This window comes from Electrona antarctica (genome assembly GCF_951216825.1).
Source record: "Electrona antarctica genome assembly, chromosome: 2".
NCBI classification, from domain to species: domain Eukaryota; kingdom Metazoa; phylum Chordata; class Actinopteri; order Myctophiformes; family Myctophidae; genus Electrona; species Electrona antarctica.
In genome coordinates, this window is record NC_136807.1 from 52081187 (window position 1) to 52100455 (window position 19269).

The 19269-nt window shown below is 45.3% G+C and overlaps 2 protein-coding genes across 2 annotated transcripts in view; one reads left to right on the top strand and one right to left on the bottom strand.

Moving 5' to 3' along the window:
- cttnbp2nlb (CTTNBP2 N-terminal like b) overlaps positions 1–19269 on the bottom strand; it is a 420337-nt gene that overhangs the window by 106265 nt on the left and 294803 nt on the right. The window lies entirely within an intron of this gene.
- LOC306940346 (myosin-7-like) overlaps positions 1–19269 on the top strand; it is a gene marked incomplete at its 5' end in the record, with an annotated part of 60977 nt that overhangs the window by 35962 nt on the left and 5746 nt on the right. Inside the window, 12 exons of the mRNA XM_079525367.1 lie at positions 572–717; positions 2054–2144; positions 3173–3355; positions 3890–4096; positions 4738–4864; positions 6377–6495; positions 7300–7496; positions 8988–9171; positions 11605–11770; positions 13127–13251; positions 15083–15391; positions 17943–18146. Of these exons, the coding sequence (XP_079381493.1) occupies positions 572–717; positions 2054–2144; positions 3173–3355; positions 3890–4096; positions 4738–4864; positions 6377–6495; positions 7300–7496; positions 8988–9171; positions 11605–11770; positions 13127–13251; positions 15083–15391; positions 17943–18146 (2058 nt within the window). The remainder of the gene's footprint in view (positions 1–571; positions 718–2053; positions 2145–3172; positions 3356–3889; positions 4097–4737; positions 4865–6376; positions 6496–7299; positions 7497–8987; positions 9172–11604; positions 11771–13126; positions 13252–15082; positions 15392–17942; positions 18147–19269) is intronic.

Here is a 19269-nt window from a genome sequence, read left to right on the forward strand (position 1 = left end):
TGACTCGGGGGGGGATATTAGACTTTTAGGCTGCGGTTGTGACTGTTTTTTTCTTCTTTCTAATTATTTGTTTGGTCCAAAATATTGTTTGTGTTGTCATGAGTTGTCACGACTCGAGTTGGCTTTGTCCGCGGCATAACCGTCTTTAAATAAATACTTCAATACTTCATTTCCTGGTCCAGGGTAGGAGGCGGGACTGCGACGCTCCATACAGCATCGTTGTTATCACGGGACGTGCACACATAGACATCAAGGGGGCTTTTCATGTCAGGGCCCATTATTTTTTCAGCATTTGAGCCACGGACCACATTTAATGACATTTTATGATTTGAGAGCGTAAAATGTTTTTTTTTACACTCTCAAAAGTTAAAGAACTAATAAGGGTCTATAGAACAAAGCAGAGATCCAGGCACACTTAATGTTAAAAAGGAGGAAAACTTTATTCAACCGACATGTTTCGACCTATACGGTCTTCATCAGGGCTGATAAGGTTACATTTGGTCCATTTGGTTACAAACTCTCCACTGGTTGAAAACCACACTGTCTTTGTGTGAATGGTTTAATTTGTCAGCTGGAAGGATCCCTGGAGCAGGAGAAGAAGGTGCGTATGGACCTGGAGAGAGCCAAGAGGAAGCTGGAAGGAGACCTGAAGCTGACCCAGGAGAACCTCATGGACACGGAGAACGACAAGCAGCAGCTGGAGGAGAGGCTCAAGAAGTAAAGAACACATCTAAGACAATGTTTAGCCGTCTAAGCTTAGCCTAGAGTCGTTGATTAGTAGTTGTTTAAACGTATATATATATCTATATCAGTGGTGTCAAACTGGTGATCCGCGGGCATTTTGCGGCCCGCAGAGCCGTTGAATGCGGCCCGCGATAAGGTTACACATCTATATAGACTCTAGATAGACGTTGAAACGACGTTGTTTCAACGTCCAATCTAAGCCTAGACCGCTAAAGAAATCGTTAATTTTTAGACGTATATTAGACATCTATTTGACAAATAAAAGCTCAGTGGGTGATTCTGCGTTCACACGGGCAGATCCAAAGATACAGTCCACCATTCATTATCAATGGAAGTGACAGCGACGTGAAGACACAAAGATACACCCAACGTTTGTAGCTGCTGCAGAATCAGCTACAGCTACAACAGCTGCAAAAAAGTCAAGCTGGTTTCAACTTCTTCAGCTACAAAGATACAAAGCTAGAATTTTGTCGTGTAGCTTTGCATCTTTGAATCTGTTGCATCTGCCCGTGTGAACGCAGCATTAGAAACTCACAGAGATCCGTTTCCTTTTGCGTGAAGTCGCAGAGCACAGCAGGTCCAACGTTTGCTTTGATTCCTCATCAGTAAATCCATCTCTGATTGTCATGCACATGACAAGTAGGGTTGTAACGGTACATTTTAACAGTGATACGATATTGGTTCATTCATGGCGATACAATACAAAATTGATACAGTAATATTTAGCAAAGAACTTAAATCTGTGTGAAATATGTGCAGGCTTTTGTGGATATACAGTAAACACACACTGGTAAATACATGGACATTATATTTGAACACATATGGACAAGCCTGTACCTTGACATGAACACATACAGAGAATACACACATTTTATCGATAGACCAAGTGTAGCAAAATGAAATGGAAAAATAATTAAACCCCTGTTTTTCTTTTTTCTTCATAAAATTGCTAAATACAACGCACCGTACTTTTTTTGCAAAACGATTCGATACTGATTATTTGCATTGCAAAACGATACAATAAAGTCAAATTGGAAGTGGAAATCTGAAAGCCAGATTTTAGTGGTACAAATTCATCGTGATGCTTTAGGTATAGTGCAAAACAACAACAACGGGAGTTCCATTATAGAGGGTACAGTATGCGCATGCATAAAGTACATGGAAAATCAAGTGTCTGTCAAGGCCAGAAGGTAATTTATTTGCCACTCAGGAGGCACGCGCGTTGAGCTTTGATAATAAATAAAAACACACAGTGGATCTTTAATGCGCTGTATATATATGGTAAATATAAAGATATTTCTTTTAACAGGAAGGACTTTGAGATCAGCCAGCAGAACAGTAAGATCGAGGATGAACAGGCGATGGGTGCTCAGCTCCAGAAGAAACTGAAGGAGTTGCAGGTAACTAGAAATGCAATATAACACTGAATTATGAACGCATATACTGTTTAGAAACTAGGGGCTCCATTTTCGTCACCACTAAACCCCTTATCCCTAAACTTCTTTGCCTTTTTTTTTTTACTATTTTGCAAAACATTTTTGAATAGTTAAAATGGCCAGTCTGCAAGCTCACAACGTGTCAATGTAGATTGGCTAGTTGAACGATTCAAAAATGTTTTTCAAAATAGTCAAAAAAGGAAAAGAAGTTTAGGGATAAGGGGTTTAGCGGTGACAAAAATGGAGCCCTAGGAATGCAATATAACACTGAATTATCATCTTATCTTATCGTACATCATCAGCATACATCATCTGATTCTGGCCAATCACAATTTGTCATCGATGTTGCTTCGTCATCAATGTTGTATTAAATAATCAATCATTTACACTATGACGTAAAATTGTCCATTCATTGCCAATGGGAATTGTTTAGGACAAAGTTTGTGGACACACACTAAAAGCTGGACATGGGAGGGGCTACAAAATAACACAAGAACTTGGAGATTGGGTCGCCCGCTGGCCTAGCGGTCTTTCCTGTCAGTCTTCACTTGTATCTATCAGTAAAGGCAGAAAAGCCTAAAACTTTACCCCATTTAGAACTGAAAATGTCTTCTAAATTCTGACAGTTTTCTGAAATACCTCATGTTTCTGTATCAGCGGTGCTCCATATTTCATGTCAAGGACCCCCAAAAATGATTTGTATTTGGCCGCCGACCCCCCCATCTGAAAATATGTTATTCCAGGAACCCCTCAGAAGCAAAGATTTGAGTTAAAAACGTTTGCTCCAAAAAATAATATATATTCAAAGATTTGCGCCACACATTTTCACGATTTTTAAAAAAATAGCAGATCTACAAAACTCATAGCGCGGCACTCGGTGCCGCGCTACGAGTTTTGTAGGTCTGCTATTTTTCAATAGCTAAAGCATAACATGGAGCTAAACTTGGAGATTTCTGCCCCGACAACAACAACAATGCATTGTTTCCATCCAGGCCCGTATCGAGGAGCTGGAGGAGGAGCTGGAGGCGGAGAGAGCGGCCCGGGCCAAGGTGGAGAAGCAGAGGGCGGACCTCTCCAGGGAACTGGAGGAGATCAGCGAGAGGCTGGAGGAGGCCGGAGGGGCCACGGCCGCCCAGATCGAGATGAACAAGAAGAGAGAGGCCGAGTTCCAGAAGGTACATATACCGTAGGGGCCACGGGGAGGGGCAACAGGGAGGGGCCACGGGGAGGGGCCACGGGGAGGATTTGCGCCCTCTACCGATATTGACACCAGACTTCGGTGCTCTATTGCCTCTCTAGGCATATGGTCAAATATGACACCCAGGTATTTAATACGTTGCTAGCCTGGGGTCCACATATGCTTTCTATGGCATAGGCAGCTCCCGGCAGGATCCGCCGGGAGAATCTAGACGCAGCTGCGCGACATGAGACTAATTAATTCGAGCGACAGAGAGAGAGAGGAGTGTGTGTGTGTGTGTGTGTGCGTGTGTGCGTCAATTTAACAAAGGTGCAGACGATCAGAGTGATCGATGTTTGCGCTACTGTATGTCGTATTGAAGTGGACTCGGACCCAGACTTTTTTTTCTCCCTGGAAATTAAAACGTCTGGGTTTCCGAGGCTAATACGTTGCTAACCCCGTCCCACTTGTCCCCCACAAGCTACACTTCCGTCCCTCACATGAACAGTTTGGATTTGTTTTCACCCCAAAGGTGCGCCGAGACCTGGAAGAGTCCACACTGCAGCACGAGGCGACCACCGCCACGCTGAGGAAGAAGAACGCCGACAGCGTGGCCGACCTGGGCGAGCAGATCGACAACCTGCAGAGAGTCAAGCAGAAGCTGGAGAAGGAGAAGAGTGAGCTGAGGCTGGAGCTCGACGACGTTGTGTCCAACATGGAGCAGGTTGTTAAGACCAAGGTGAGTCAGGTCGTTAAGACCCAGGTGAGTCAGGTCGTTAAGACCAAGGTGAGTCAGAATGTTAAGACCCAGGTGAGTCACATAGTTAAGACCCAGGTGAGTCAGGTCGTTAAGACCCAGGTGAGTCAGATCGTTAAGACCCAGGTGAGTCAGATCGTTAAGACCCAGGTGAGTCAGGTCGTTAAGACCCAGGTGAGTCAGATCGTTAAGACCCAGGTGAGTCAGATCGTTAAGACCCAGGTGAGTCAGGTCGTTAAGACCCAGGTGAGTCAGATCGTTAAGACCCAGGTGAGTCAGGTCGTTAAGACCCAGGTGAGTCAGATCGTTAAGACCCAGCTGAGTCAGGTCATTAAGACCCAGGTTGAGTCAGGTCGTTAAGACCCAGGTGAGTCAGGTCGTTAAGACCCAGGTGAGTCAGGTTGTTAAGACCCAGGTGAGTCAGGTCGTTAAGACCAAGGTGAGTCAGATTGTTAAGACCAAGGTGAGTCAGATCGTTAAGACCCAGGTGAGTCAGATTGTTAAGACCCAGGTGAGTCAGATCGTTATAAGACCAAAGTGAGTCCTAATTATGCAGAATCGGGTCAGAACGCTTGTGTTGATTCATAATAAATTGATGTAAAAAAACTAAATGTTTTTTCCAGACAAACTTGGAAAAACTGTGTCGCACCCTGGAGGATCAGATGACCGAATACAGGACCAAGTCCGAGGAAGGTCAACGAGCGATCAACGACTTCACCATGCAGAAAGCCAAGCTTCTGACCGAGAATGGTACGATCCAATAATGTCTTCAGAATGGTATGATCCATTTATGACAAAATGGGTCAAAACAACTGTAGCAAAATCGATATCCAGCCCCAATTCCAGTGAGTTAGATTTTCAGCTACAGATATGTGCCATTCCAACACTTCCCTGTACTTTTCCTGCATTTCTTTCTGGAAATACTTGTTTTCCCCCAAGGTTCTTTTCACTGCTTACCCTTGCTAATTCTTCTCTTTTCTTACTGAAAACAAGTGTCACTTTTCGACACTTCCTTTTCACTGTAAAACATTATCTGAATTGCATTTACATAGCAACGGCAACGCCTTTGCAAATGCCCTCCTTTCTCACTGACAATGTTTGGACAGTTTCCTGACAATCCACTACATGTCTTTGTCTCGCCAATGGCATGGACGTGTGAACTTCTCAAATGGCACATCTGTGATTAGATGTGTCGGCTACAATGACAATGTTTTAAGTAAAAACTAACCGGAGGCTGGAGTCGAGAGCTGATCAGACAGAAGGAGTCTATATGCTAGGGTGTATAATATAATAAAATGGTGTTTGTCTCCAGGTGAGCTGGTCAGACAGATGGAGGAGAAGGATTATATATATTATTATATGATGTCTCCACTAGGGGAGCTGGTGAGGCAGATGGAGGAGAAGGACTATATATTATATTATGTCTCCACTAGGGGAGCTGGTCAGGCAGATGGAGAAGGACTTTATATTATATTATGTCTCCACTAGGGGAGCTGGTCAGGCAGATGGAGGAGAAGGACTATATATTATATATTATATAATGTCTCCACTAGGGGAGCTGGTGAGGCAGATGGAGGAGAAGGACTATATATTATATTATGTCTCCACTAGGGGAGCTGGTCAGACAGATGGAGGAGAAGGACTATATATTATATATTATATAATGTCTCCACTAGGGGAGCTGGTGAGGCAGATGGAGGAGAAGGACTATATATTATATTATGTCTCCACTAGGGGAGCTGGTCAGGCAGATGGAGGAGAAGGATTATATATATTATTATATGATGTCTCCACTAGGGGAGCTGGTCAGACAGATGGAGGAGAAGGATTATATATATTATTATATGATGTCTCCACTAGGGGAGCTGGTCAGGCAGATGGAGGAGAAGGATTATATATATTATTATATTATGTCTCCACTAGGGGAGCTGGTGAGGCAGATGGGAGAAGGACTATATATTATATTATGTCTCCACTAGGGGAGCTGGTGAGGCAGATGGAGGAGAAGGACTATTATATATTATGTCTCCACTAGGGGAGTTGGTCAGGCAGATGGAGGAGAAGGACTATTAATATTATGTCTCCACTAGGGGAGCTGGTGAGGCAGATGGAGGAGAAGGACTATATATTATATTATGTGTCCACTAGGGGAGCTGGTGAGGCAGATGGAGGAGAAGGACTATATATTATATTATGTCTCCACTAGGGGAGCTGGTGAGGCAGATGGAGGAGAAGGACTATTATATATTATGTCTCCACTAGGGGAGCTGGTGAGGCAGATGGAGGAGAAGGACTCTCTGGTGTCTCAGCTGACCAGAGGGAAGCAGTCGTACACGCAGCAGGTGGAGGACCTCAAGAGACAGCTGGAGGAGGAGGTCAAGGTACAACACTGTGCTTCAATGGAATGCTATTTAGATGCAGTGCCATCTGATGGGCAGAACACAGCCATCAAACACAAATGTTTGGTCAAACCCTGTGGCTTCGTACACACATAAAGAACAACTGTGCTGTGCTCTGCCTGTGTTTCATGGCCGCCCCAATGCTTTTCCAATGGAAGTCATGTGGTTTGACCAAACACTTGTGTTTGATTGCCCCCCCCCTCCCCCGATCACACACAACTGTTTGGTCAAACCACGTGACTTCCATTGGAAAAGCATTGAGGCGGCCATGAAACATGGACAGCACAGAGCATGTTCGTCTGATATGTGTGTACGAAGCCTGTGACTTCCATTGGGAAAAAAGACATTGAGGCGGCCATCAAACACAGACAGAACACAGAACGTGATGTGTTTGATATGTGAGTATGAGGCCTATAAGAGAACAGGTTTTCTGCAGTGGATATAACCCATTTAGACCTGAGAACAGATTCTACAAATGTCTTCTAAATCATGACAGTTTTCTGAAAAACCCTATGTTTCTGTGTCAGTCGTTCTCAAACATTTTCAGGTCAAGGACCACCAGAATTATCTGTATTTGGTTAAAAAGTTTGCTCTGAAAGAATTATATTCAAAGATTTTTTGAATAGCAGACCTATACAAGCTCGTAGCGCGGGACCCAGTGCCAGCTTGTAGGTCTGCTATTTTTCAACAGCTAAAGTACAACATAATGCTAGAAACACCAAAAGCGGTCCCCGTTCAGAATGGAATAATGTCCTCCTCCCTCCTCCTCCTCTCTCTTAACGCCAGGCCAAGAACGCCCTGGCCCACGCCGTCCAGTCTGCCCGCCACGACGCGGACCTGCTCCGAGAGCAGTACGAGGAGGAGCAGGAGGCCAAGGCGGAGCTGCAGCGGGGCATGTCCAAGGCCAACTCCGAGGTGGCTCAGTGGAGGACCAAGTACGAGACGGACGCCATCCAGAGGACCGAGGAGCTGGAGGAGGCCAAGTAAAGAACATCATGCTTCTTATGATCCCATTTATAGACCTGAGGACGATTCCATACAAATGTCTTATAAATGCTGACAGTTTTCTGAAAAACCCTTATGTTTCTATGTGTCTATGTGGTTCTCTAGCCTCGGAAACCCAAACGTTTTTATTTCCAGGGAGGAAAAAAAAGTCTGGGTCCGAGTCCCCTTCAATTCGGCATAGAGTAGCGCAAACATCTCTCTGCTGATTTCTGATCGTCCGCACCTTTGTTAAATTGACACACACGCACACATGTACACACACACACACACTCCTCTCTCTCTCTGTCGCTCTAAGTAATTAGTCTCATGTCGCGCAGCTGCGCATAGTTTCTCCCGGCGGATCCTGCCGGGTGCTGCCTATGCCATAAAAAGCATAGGTGAGTTCCAGGCTAGTGGTTCTCAAACTATTTCATGTCAAGGACCCCTAGAATTCTATGTATTTGGCCGCCGAACCCCCCCCCCCCCCATCTGAAAATATGTATAGTTCCAGGGACCCTCCAGACGCAAAGATTTGAGTTAAAAACGTTCGCTCTGAAAGAATACATTCAAAGATTTGCGCCACATTTTCACGTTTTTTTTCCTCAAAAATAGCAGACCTACAAGCTCGTAGCGCAGCACCGAGTGCTTGTAGATCTGCTATTTTTCAATAGCTAAAGTATAACATAATGCTTAAAACACCAAAAGGGGTTCCCGCCCAGAATGGGTTATAGCTCATCCACGGCCGGTCGTCCAATGACCCGTGGGTCGGCGGTTCGAATCCCGGCTCCTCCTGTCTGTCCACATGTCAAAGTGTCCCTGGGCAAGGCACTGAACCCTACATTGCCTGTGTCCAGTGGTTTCCACCATTGGCGTGTCAATGTGGGATAGTGAGGACACTGGTGTCGACTGCGTCGCCGCTTCACCTCACAATGTATGAATGCATAGAAAAGTGCTATAAAAATGCAATCCATTATCCTTCCGTCCATCTCCAACCGCTTATCCATAGTCGGGTCGCAGGGGGCAATATCTCCACCAGAGACCTCCAGACTTCCCTCTCATGCAGAGCAACATTAGTAACATCATTCTCTGGGATCCCGAGGTGTTCCCGGCAGATATTGGTATATTTCCCCCCCTCCCCCATCCACCCGCCACCCCCCAGAAAAGAAGATTTGTGTTAAAAAATAATCACACCCGTGTGAAGTGAGGGGCGCTAATATATCAAAGTCTAACTCTTGTTGCCATGATTAGGTGATGTAATGTTAATGTAAAACAAACAAATGTTAATGGCATTTAATGTTTGTGTTAGGGACAAGATGACGTACATTTTCCCTTCATTGTCAATGGTGTTTTTAACCAAAAACAAACATTAAACCTGTAACTATATACAGGTTTAATGAGGCTAGCGCCCCTCAAAAATAATCAAGATTATTCAAATTTTCTTTTCCAGAATTCCAGAATATAATGTAGTGGGTTGTTTTACGTGTGAACAGGAAGAAGCTAGCCCAGCGCCTGCAGGACGCGGAGGAGGCCGTGGAGGCCATGAACGCCAAGTGCTCCTCCCTGGAGAAGACCAAACACAGGCTGCAGAACGAGATAGAGGACCTCATGGCGGACGTGGAGAGGTCCAACGCTGCCGCCTCCGCCCTGGACAAGAAGCAGAGGAACTTTGACAAGGTCAGCTGGAATCGGCGTTGTTTCCGTCCACTAAAACTGAGACGAATAATACCTTTTTTTCACTGACAAAAACGAAATGGAAATTTGTCAACAAATAAAAACTAGACTAAAATGTTAGGAAGGCACTAGTGGACGAGATATCTAGTATAAGTCATTATACACTTGGTTGCATTTAAACAAAATAGCAGATCTACAAGCTCACAACGCGTCGCAGGGCGACACGTTGTGAGCTTGTAGATCGGCTATTTTCAGCGTGTGTAAGTGTAAGATCAGTCATTACGACGGCATCAAGGACCGCCAAAACACATTTTAGTCGACTGAATCAACTGTAGATTTAGTAGACTAAAATCTTATGACATTTAGTCGACTAAAACTAGACTAAACACTAAAACATTCCGGGTGACTAAAATGCGACTAAAGCTAAGTGAAAGCTATTCAAGAGACTATATAGGGCAGTATTATGCGTGTCTTAAGTACCAGGTCTTATGACTTAACTTAAGACCTGGAGGCGTGGTCAATGCTGTTTGGCCACTCAGAATAGCCAAATGGCATTGATCACGCCTCCAGGTCTTAAGTTAAGTAATAAGACCTGGTACTTAAGACATAATAAGGCATAATACTGCCCATGACTCAAACTAAAATCAATTTTTTGCCGCCAAAAACAACACTGGCTGGAATGACACCTTGAGGAAGACAAATATGGGTAATGGTGCGTTCACACGGGCAGATGCAAAGATGCAGTCTACCATTCATTGTCAATGGAAGCCAGCGACGTGAAGATGCAAAGATGCATCCGCCGTTTGTAGCTGCTGCAAAAGATACAAAGCTATATGAAGCTACAATTAAGAAAGATTATCTGGCTTCAACTTCAGATACGAAGATACAAAGTGACAAATATGCTGTGAATCTTTGCATCTGCCCGTCTGTTAGGCTACGCACCAATTAGTCTAGGGGTAATGGGTACGCATAACATGGACAGGAAACCTCACTCCAAAGTTGAAAAAATGCTTTTACTTGAACTTCAGGTATACAAGTTACAGAGGTACAAAAGTGTTGTTCTTAAACTCTTAATCCGCCGCCATTAATTAATAGCGTACTGCCAGGGTTTTATCGCGCGGAACACGTACTTTGAAGAGCCAAATATCCGTAATCGCATGTTACAATGACAAACTGCTGTGTGTGTCTTGACCGGTTGTTGTTGTCTCGGTCGGTGGTGGAAAAAACCTGACTGCGAGTATCACTGCGCCTGCTACAGCCCGTTGAAAACCCTTGTTTTCACCAGAAACGGCCCCCTCAATGTCCTTTCTGAGATACAGGGCTTTGAATGCAGAATGCTTAGAATGGAAGTGGATGCGCGCGCATCTTCAAAATGGCCGCGGCCACTGTCCCACTTTGTGTTGTTGCGTTAGCAAACAGTAGCTAACAATACGATCGGATTAAAACATGGATTAAAGAATACAAGCCCTGGAACCCGAGAGTCTCGTGTTTGGGGGGCTAGGGCAGGGGTTCTCAACGTTTTTGGCCGGGGACCCCCGGAAATGCTTTGGCAATGTCTCGGGACCCCCGCCCCGCCCCCTCCCGACCCCCAATATAAATTGACTGCTACAATAACCTTAAACCATTTTGGGCGAGAACCCCTTTTGATGTTTTAAGCATTGTTATAATTTAGCTATTGAAAAATAGCAGATCTACAAGCTCATAGCGCGCCACCGAGTGGCGCGCTATGAACTTGTAGGTCTGCTATTTTTGAAAAATCGTGAAAATAAAATTAAAAAAAATATATATATATTTTTTTGGAAAATATTTTGGGGACCCCCCCAAAATTATTTGGCGACCCCCCGAGGGGTCGCGACCCACGGGTTGAGAACCCCTGGGCTAGGGTACTAATTTAACCCTCCGTGTTCCTCGTTTCTGGCGGGCTGTTAATACAAATGGCTCAATATATACATGATGGAAGTTAATCGACTTTCAAGTATATTGGCAATCATTTATAATAGCGATAACTAGTAGACAAGTAAAAATCCTATACCCGAATTGTCTGATCCAATGTATTATTTATTTAACCCTTCAGGTCCTGGCCGAGTGGAAGCAGAAGTATAATTATATTGTTTATTTGTGTTGCGACTGTGGCTCAGGAGGTAGAGCAGGTCGTCCAATGATCCGTGGGTCGACGGTTCGAGTCACGGCTCCTCCTGTCTGTCCACATGTCGAAGTGTCCTTGGGCAAGACACTGAACCCTACATTGCCTCCAATGAGTCGGTCGGTGTGAGCTCGCCACCGTCGGTGTGTGAATGTGGGATAGTGAGGACGCTGGCGTCGACTGTTCGCCACTTCGCCTCTCAATATATGAATGAATGGACCATTGTAAAGCGCTTTGAGCACTTGGGAAAGCCCTATAAAAAAGAATGCAATCCAAATCCATGAACCCTTCAGGTCCTGGCCGAGTGGAAGCAGAAGTACGAGGAGTCCCAGACGGAGCTGGAGAGCACGCAGAAGGAGGCCAGGTCTCTGAGCACGGAGCTCTTCAAGCTGAAGAACTCCTACGAGGAGAGTCTGGACCACCTGGAGACCATGAAGAGAGAGAACAAGAACCTACAAGGTAATATTAACCATTTAGACCTGAGAAAAGATTCTAAATCCTGTTTCTCTTTTTCTCGTTCTCAAACATTTTCATGTCAAGGACCCCCAAATATTTTATGTAATTGGCCTCCGACCCCCATCTCAAAATATGTAGTTCCAGGGACACACCAGAAGCAAAGATTTGAGTTAAAATGTTCGCTCTGAAAGAATATATATTCGAAATTTGCGCCACATTTTCACGATTTTTCAAAATAGGCCTAGCTAAAGTATAACATAATGCTTAAACACCAAAAGGGGTTCCCGCCCAGAATGGATTAAGCAATATTACACAAGTTCTGTAAACAGCGCTGAACACGTCACCGCTTTGTCATTGTAACTAAGATATTTGATAGAAATTCATATTTTTTTAATGCCAGATTTAGCCGCTATACGATCGCAAATGTCCCATCATGCAAACTGCTAGCCTAGCCACTCAGCCGGCTCTGCTCTGCGAGTGTCATCATCAGCACAGGTGATTTTTATATTTTGATTAGGCGGCCCATGATGCTTGTTTGAAGCACAGGTAGATGGCTATTTCAACCAATCGGATTGCTTCCTCAAAACTACCTGTGTTAATGTACTGTACCTATCTAGGCCTACTGTATGTGTATACTACGCTTTCATGAATCTTCATTATCTAATGGATGTAGAGGTAACGGCACCTGTTGATAACGAGCGAATGCACAGATCGCACATGCACGATCAAATGCACATACAGTTTGCGTGCGAACGGAGCACCGCGTAACCTCCACAGGGCCACCTGTGGAGGCCACCGTTTAAAAACTTGTCGTCGAACATTAGCAGGCATAATTGTAGAATAGTATAATAGAATAGTAGGCGAGAACGAGGTGGATGAGGCGGTTCAGGGGTGCAGGTTTGATTTGATTTGATTTGATTTGATTTGATTTGATTTGATTTGATTTGATTTGATTTGATTTGATTTGATTTGATTTGATTTGATTTGATTTGATTTGAACCCATTACGTCCTCGTGATATACAATATGTGACCCACCGTTAATGGGAGACAGTCATTGGATTATTATTCATTTTCAGGGAATCGTAGCTTCAAATTGACATATTGGTTGTTCAGTTTGACCCACCAGTTTGTTTTAGAGATATGGCTTATAGAGTAATGTCTTGCTGAAAACAGCGAGTTGAGAAAACAGGCTTGAAAGGTTCACTTCTGTGGACTCTAACATTACACCTAGCTACATGTTTAAGCATGTATTTCATATTTACAGAGATTTCAGCTCTGACATTTAGTTCAGACATGCTCTAGTATGTGTCTGCCTGTGCTATTGCCTGCTACTATCCAATTTCTTTTTTTTTAAACAGAGGAGATTTCCGACCTGACCGAGCAACTGGGTGAGACAGGAAAGAGCATCCATGAACTGGAGAAAGCCCGGAAGACCCTGGAGCAAGAGAAGGCCGAGATACAGACCGCTCTGGAGGAGGCTGAGGTGAGATACAATACAGGCTGCTCTGGAGGAGGCTGAGGTGAGATATAGGCTGCTCTGGAGGAGGCTGAGGTGAGATACAGACTGCTCTGGAGGAGGCTGAGGTGAGATACAATACAGGCTGCTCTGGAGGAGGCTGAGGTGAGATACAGGCTGCTCTGGAGGAGGCTGAGGTGAGATACAATACAGGCTGCTCTGGAGGAGGCTGAGGTGAGATACAATACAGGCTGCTCTGGAGGAGGCTGAGGTGAGATACAATACAGGCTGCTCTGGAGGAGGCTGAGGTGAGATATAGGCTGCTCTGGAGGAGGCTGAGGTGAGATACAGACCGCTCTGGAGGAGGCTGAGGTGAGATACAATACAGGCTGCTCTGGAGGAGGCTGAGGTGAGATACAGGCTGCTCTGGAGGAGGCTGAGGTGAGATACAATACAGGCTGCTCTGGAGGAGGCTGAGGTGAGATACAATACAGGCTGCTCTGGAGGAGGCTGAGGTGAGATACAATACAGGCTGCTCTGGAGGAGGCTGAGGTGAGATACAATACATGCTGCTCTGGAGGAGGCTGAGGTGAGATACAATACAGGCTGCTCTGGAGGAGGCTGAGGTGAGATACAATACAGGCTGCTCTGGAGGAGGCTGAGGTGAGATACAGGCTGCTCTGGAGGAGGCTGAGGTGAGATACAATACATGCTGCTCTGGAGGAGGCTGAGGTGAGATACAGGCTGCTCTGGAGGAGGCTGAGGTGAGATACAATACAGGCTGCTCTGGAGGAGGCTGAGGTGAGATACAATACAGGCTGCTCTGGAGGAGGCTGAGGTGAGATACAATACAGGCTGCTCTGGAGGAGGCTGAGGTGAGATACAGGCTGCTCTGGAGGAGGCTGAGGTGAGATACAATACAGGCTGCTCTGGAGGAGGCTGAGGTGAGATACAATACAGGCTGCTCTGGAGGAGGCTGAGGTGAGATACAGGCTGCTCTGGAGGAGGCTGAGGTGAGATACAGACTGCTCTGGAGGAGGCTGAGGTGAGATACAGACTGCTCTGGAGGAGGCTGAGGTGAGATACAGACTGCTCTGGAGGAGGCTGAGGTGAGATACAGTCTGCTCTGGAGGAGGCTGAGGTGAGATACAGGCTGCTCTGGAGGAGGCTGAGGTGAGATACAGGCTGCTCTGGAGGAGGCTGAGGTGAGATACAGGCTGCTCTCGAGGAGGCTGAGGTGAGATACAGGCTGCTCTGGAGGAGGCTGAGGTGAGATACAGGCTGCTCTGGAGGAGGCTGATCATTCACCCATAGGGGTCCTCAGAGTTACTACAGGGAGTAACAATATCGTAGTCGATTAGTCAATGTTTCTTTTCCTTTCTTTTTTAATTTTATGATTCAACTTAGAGATTGGCTTAATTTGTTATATTTATTAACAAATAGCTTGAAAAAAATCGGATATGATATCATGATTTATTGGGAGAAACCAAGAAAGTAGAATACACCTTTTTCCCTTTTGGCTTGTATAGGGACCAAACTGTCAGAAAATGATGTGGGTCCAATTTTCCTGACCCCCACCCCTTTTATGGGGTCTCATTTTCATAATATTAGGGTTGTTTTGTAGGTTTTAAAATATTCTGAGTTACACTTTTAAAGTAGCCTGAAGAATCCTTTCTGACTTTTGGTTGGGTTCTTTCCTCACCCGAGACCCCCCCCGGACTCATCTCAGTGCCTACAAAAGCCAAAACACATACAGTACACTCGTACCACACTACTACTACCCCCAAACTATGTCTTTCTGAAAAGAAATACGTTGGCGTGTTTGTTTGTTTGTTTGTTTCCGGCGACATGCACGCAGGGCTCCCTGGAGCACGAGGAGGGCAAGATCCTGCGCGCCCAGCTGGAGTTCAACCAGGTGAAGGCGGACATCGAGCGCAAGCTGGTGGAGAAGGACGAGGAGATGGAGCTGGCCAAGAGGAACCAGCAGCGGGTGGTGGACACGCTGCAGAGCTCGCTGGAGTCGGAGACGCGCAGCCGCAACGAGGCCCTGAGGCTGAAGAAGAAGATGGAGGGAGACCTGAACGAGATGGAGATCCAGCTCAGCCAGGCCAACAGGCAGGCGGCCGAGGCCCAGAAGCAGCTCAAGGGACTCCATTCACACATGAAGGTATATGACTCCATTCACACATGAAGGTATATGACTCCATTCACACATGAAGGTATATGACTCCATTCACACATGAAGGTATATGACTCCATTCACACATGAAGGTGTGACTCCACTCACACATGAAGGTATGACTCCACTCACACATGAAGGTGTGACTCCACTCACACATGAAGGTGTGACTCCACTCACACATGAAGGTGTGACTCCACTCACACATGAAGGTATGACTCCATTCACACATGAAGGTATGACTCCATTCACACATGAAGGTATGACTCCATTCACACATGAAAGTGTGACTCCACTCACACATGAAGGTATATGACTCCACTCACACATGAAGGTGTGACTCCACTCACACATGAAGGTATATGACTCCACTCACACATGAAGGTGTGACTCCACTCACACATGAAGGTATATGACTCCACTCACACATGTAGGTGTGACTCCACTCACACATGAAGGTGTGACTCCACTCACACATGAAGGTGTGACTCCACTCACACATGAAGGTATGACTCCATTCACACATGAAGGTGTGACTCCATTCACACATGAAGGTGTGACTCCACTCACACATGAAGGTATGACTCCATTCACACATGAAGGTGTGACTCCATTCACACATGAAGGTGTGACTCCACTCACACATGAAGGTGTGACTCCACTCACACATGAAGGTATGACTCCATTCACACATGAAGGTATGACTCCATTCACACATGAAGGTGTGACTCCATTCACACATGAAGGTATGACTCCATTCACACATGAAGGTGTGACTCCATTCACACATGAAGGTGTGACTCCATTCACACATGAAGGTGTGACTCCACTCACACATGAAGGTGTGACTCCACTCACACATGAAGGTATGACTCCATTCACACATGAAGGTGTGACTCCATTCACACATGAAGGTGTGACTCCACTCACACATGAAGGTGTGACTCCACTCACACATGAAGGTGTGACTCCACTCACACATGAAGGTATGACTCCATTCACACATGAAGGTATGACTCCATTCACACATGAAGGTGTGACTCCACTCACACATGAAGGTATGACTCCATTCACACATGAAGGTATGACTCCATTCACACATGAAGGTATGACTCCATTCACACATGAAGGTATGACTCCATTCACACATTAAGGTATGACTCCATTCACACATGAAGTTATGCAGTGACTCCATTCACACATACACACATTCACACAAAACAGAAACAAACATGGATCATTCAAGTTCTCAGTCACCACAACTGATTTTATGATGAATTGAAAATGGTGGACCCTCTTGTAAACAAGTGTAATACTTTATGGTGTCGTCCACTCACAGTTGACCGTTTTTTGTATTGAGTTGTACTTGAAATGTACTGTAATTCTGCAAAATACTTCAATCAATAAATCAATCAATCCATTTCAGTCATTTGGATTCCATAGAAGTCTTCCAGGTTTCCACGTTTTTTTTACCAATGAATTTCCAAAACATTTCCAAAAAACGTTCCAGAATATTTAACCCAATTTCCAGGTCTATATAAACAATCATTCAGCTCAATAATGAGTCTCTTACTCCTATGTGCCCAAAGATAGGCAGTGTAGCAACAATACATCATAGAATGTGATTTATTTTTCCATTATTATTCCATTCCACATTTCATACCGGATGTAAGCGTATGTTTCCTCATGCCAATTCAGCTCAACTGAATTGAATTGAGTTGAATTAGACTTTAGCTGTTGAAAAATAGCAGATCTACGAGCTCATAGTGAGCACTATGAGCTCGTAGATCTGCTATTTTTGAAAGATAGTGAAAATGTGGCGAAAATCTATTAACGTTTTTAACTAAAAATCTTGGCTTCTTGGGGGGGGGGGGGGGGGGGGGGTCCCTGGAACAACACATTTTCAGATGGGGGTCGGCGGCCAAATGCAGATAATTCTGTCGACTGCTCTGGAGGAGGCTGAGGTCGTCGACTACCTTTTTACTTTTTTCACAGAGGAAAATTAAATGGAAACCAAACGAAAACTAAGCTATGATGACTAAAACTATGACTAAATATATTGACAATCAACAAATAAAAACTGGACTAAAATGTTAGGAAGAGACTAGTGGACAAGAGATCCTGTTTTACACTTGGTTACATGCTGAAAATAGCAGATCTACAAGCTCACAACGTGTTGTGAGCTTGTAGATCGGCTATTTTCAGCAAGTGTTAAAACAGTCATTACGACGGCATCGAAGCCCACCAAAATACATTTTAGTCGACTAAATCAACTGTAGATTTAGTCGACTAAAATCTTATGATATTTAGTCGACTAAAACTAGACTAACATTCCAGGTGACTAAATTGTGACTCAAACTAAATGAAAACTATTCAAGAGACTAATGACTAAAACTAAAATCAAAATTTGCTGCCAAAAACAACACTGCATAGAAACATAGGGTTTTTCAAAATAAACTGTCAGGATTTACAAGACATTTAGTGGAATCATCTGGCCTCAGACAGTCCTTCCTAAATGGGTCGATGTTTTTAAAACCAGGACTCCCAGCTGCAGCTGGACGACGCGCTGCGCGCCGCTGACGACCTGAGGGAGAACATGGCCATCGTGGAGCGCCGTAACAACCTGATGCAGAGCGAGCTGGACGAGCTGCGCTCCATGGTGGAGCAGACGGAGAGAGGACGCAAGCTGGCCGAGCAGGAGCTGCTGGACGTCTCTGAGAGGGTCCAGCTGCTGCACTCACAGGTAGAGAGACCTCCATGTATACAGGAGAGAGAGAGAGAGAGAGAGAGAGAGAGAGAGAGAGAGAGAGAGAGAGAGAGAGAGAGAGAGAGAGAGAGAGAGGGTCCAACTGCTGCACTCACAGGTAGAGAGACCTCCATCTGTACAGTAGAGAGAGAGAGAGAGAGAGAGAGAGAGAGAGAGAGTCTAGCTGCTGCACTCACAGGTAGGAGGGGTAGAGCGACCATCATCTATACAGTAGAGAGAGAGAGAGGGTCCAGCTGCTGCACTCACAGGTAGAGAGACCTTCATGTATACAGGAGAGAGAGAGAGAGAGAGAGAGAGAGAGAGAGAGAGAGAGAGAGAGAGAGAGAGAGAGAGAGAGAGAGAGAGAGAGTCCAGCTGTTGCACTCACAGGTAGAGAGACCTCCATCTGTACAGTAGAGAGAGAGAGAGGGTCCAGCTGTTGCACTCACAGGTAGGAGGGGTAGAGAGACCTTCATGTATACAGGAGAGAGAGAGACCAGCTGTTGCACTCACAGGTAGGAGGGGTAGAGAGACCTTCATGTATACAGGAGAGAGAGAGAGAGAGAGAGACCAGCTGTTGCACTCACAGGTAGGAGGGGTAGAGAGACCTTCATGTATACAGGAGAGAGAGAGGGTCCAGCTACTGCACTCACAGGTAATGCCAATTAATCAAATCTCGTTTACGGCACAGTCAAAGTCAAAGTCGTACGATTAGTCACACACGTCACCGCAGTGAAATTTGTTCTCCGCATTTGACCCATCTCTGGGAGCGGTGACCCGCAGCGTGCGCCGCACTCGGGAATCATTCGTTGATCTGACCCCCCAAATCCAACCCATTGATCCTGAGTGCCAAGCAGGGAGGCATTGGGTCCCATTTTTACAGTCTTTGGTTTGGTATGACCCGGCCCGGGGATCGAACTCCCGACCTCCCAGTTTCAGGGCGGACACTCTAACCACAAGGCCACTGTCTGGTTACGGTCAGTGGGGTACTTCAGTAGCTATTCACGAGATTTTCTCGTTTCAGCACAGATTGTGTTAAGAAGAGGTCCCGTTTATCGGCTTCAGTTTTTCCCAAAATTCCAAAAAATGGATCCAACCTTAAAAATGATAATAAAATAGA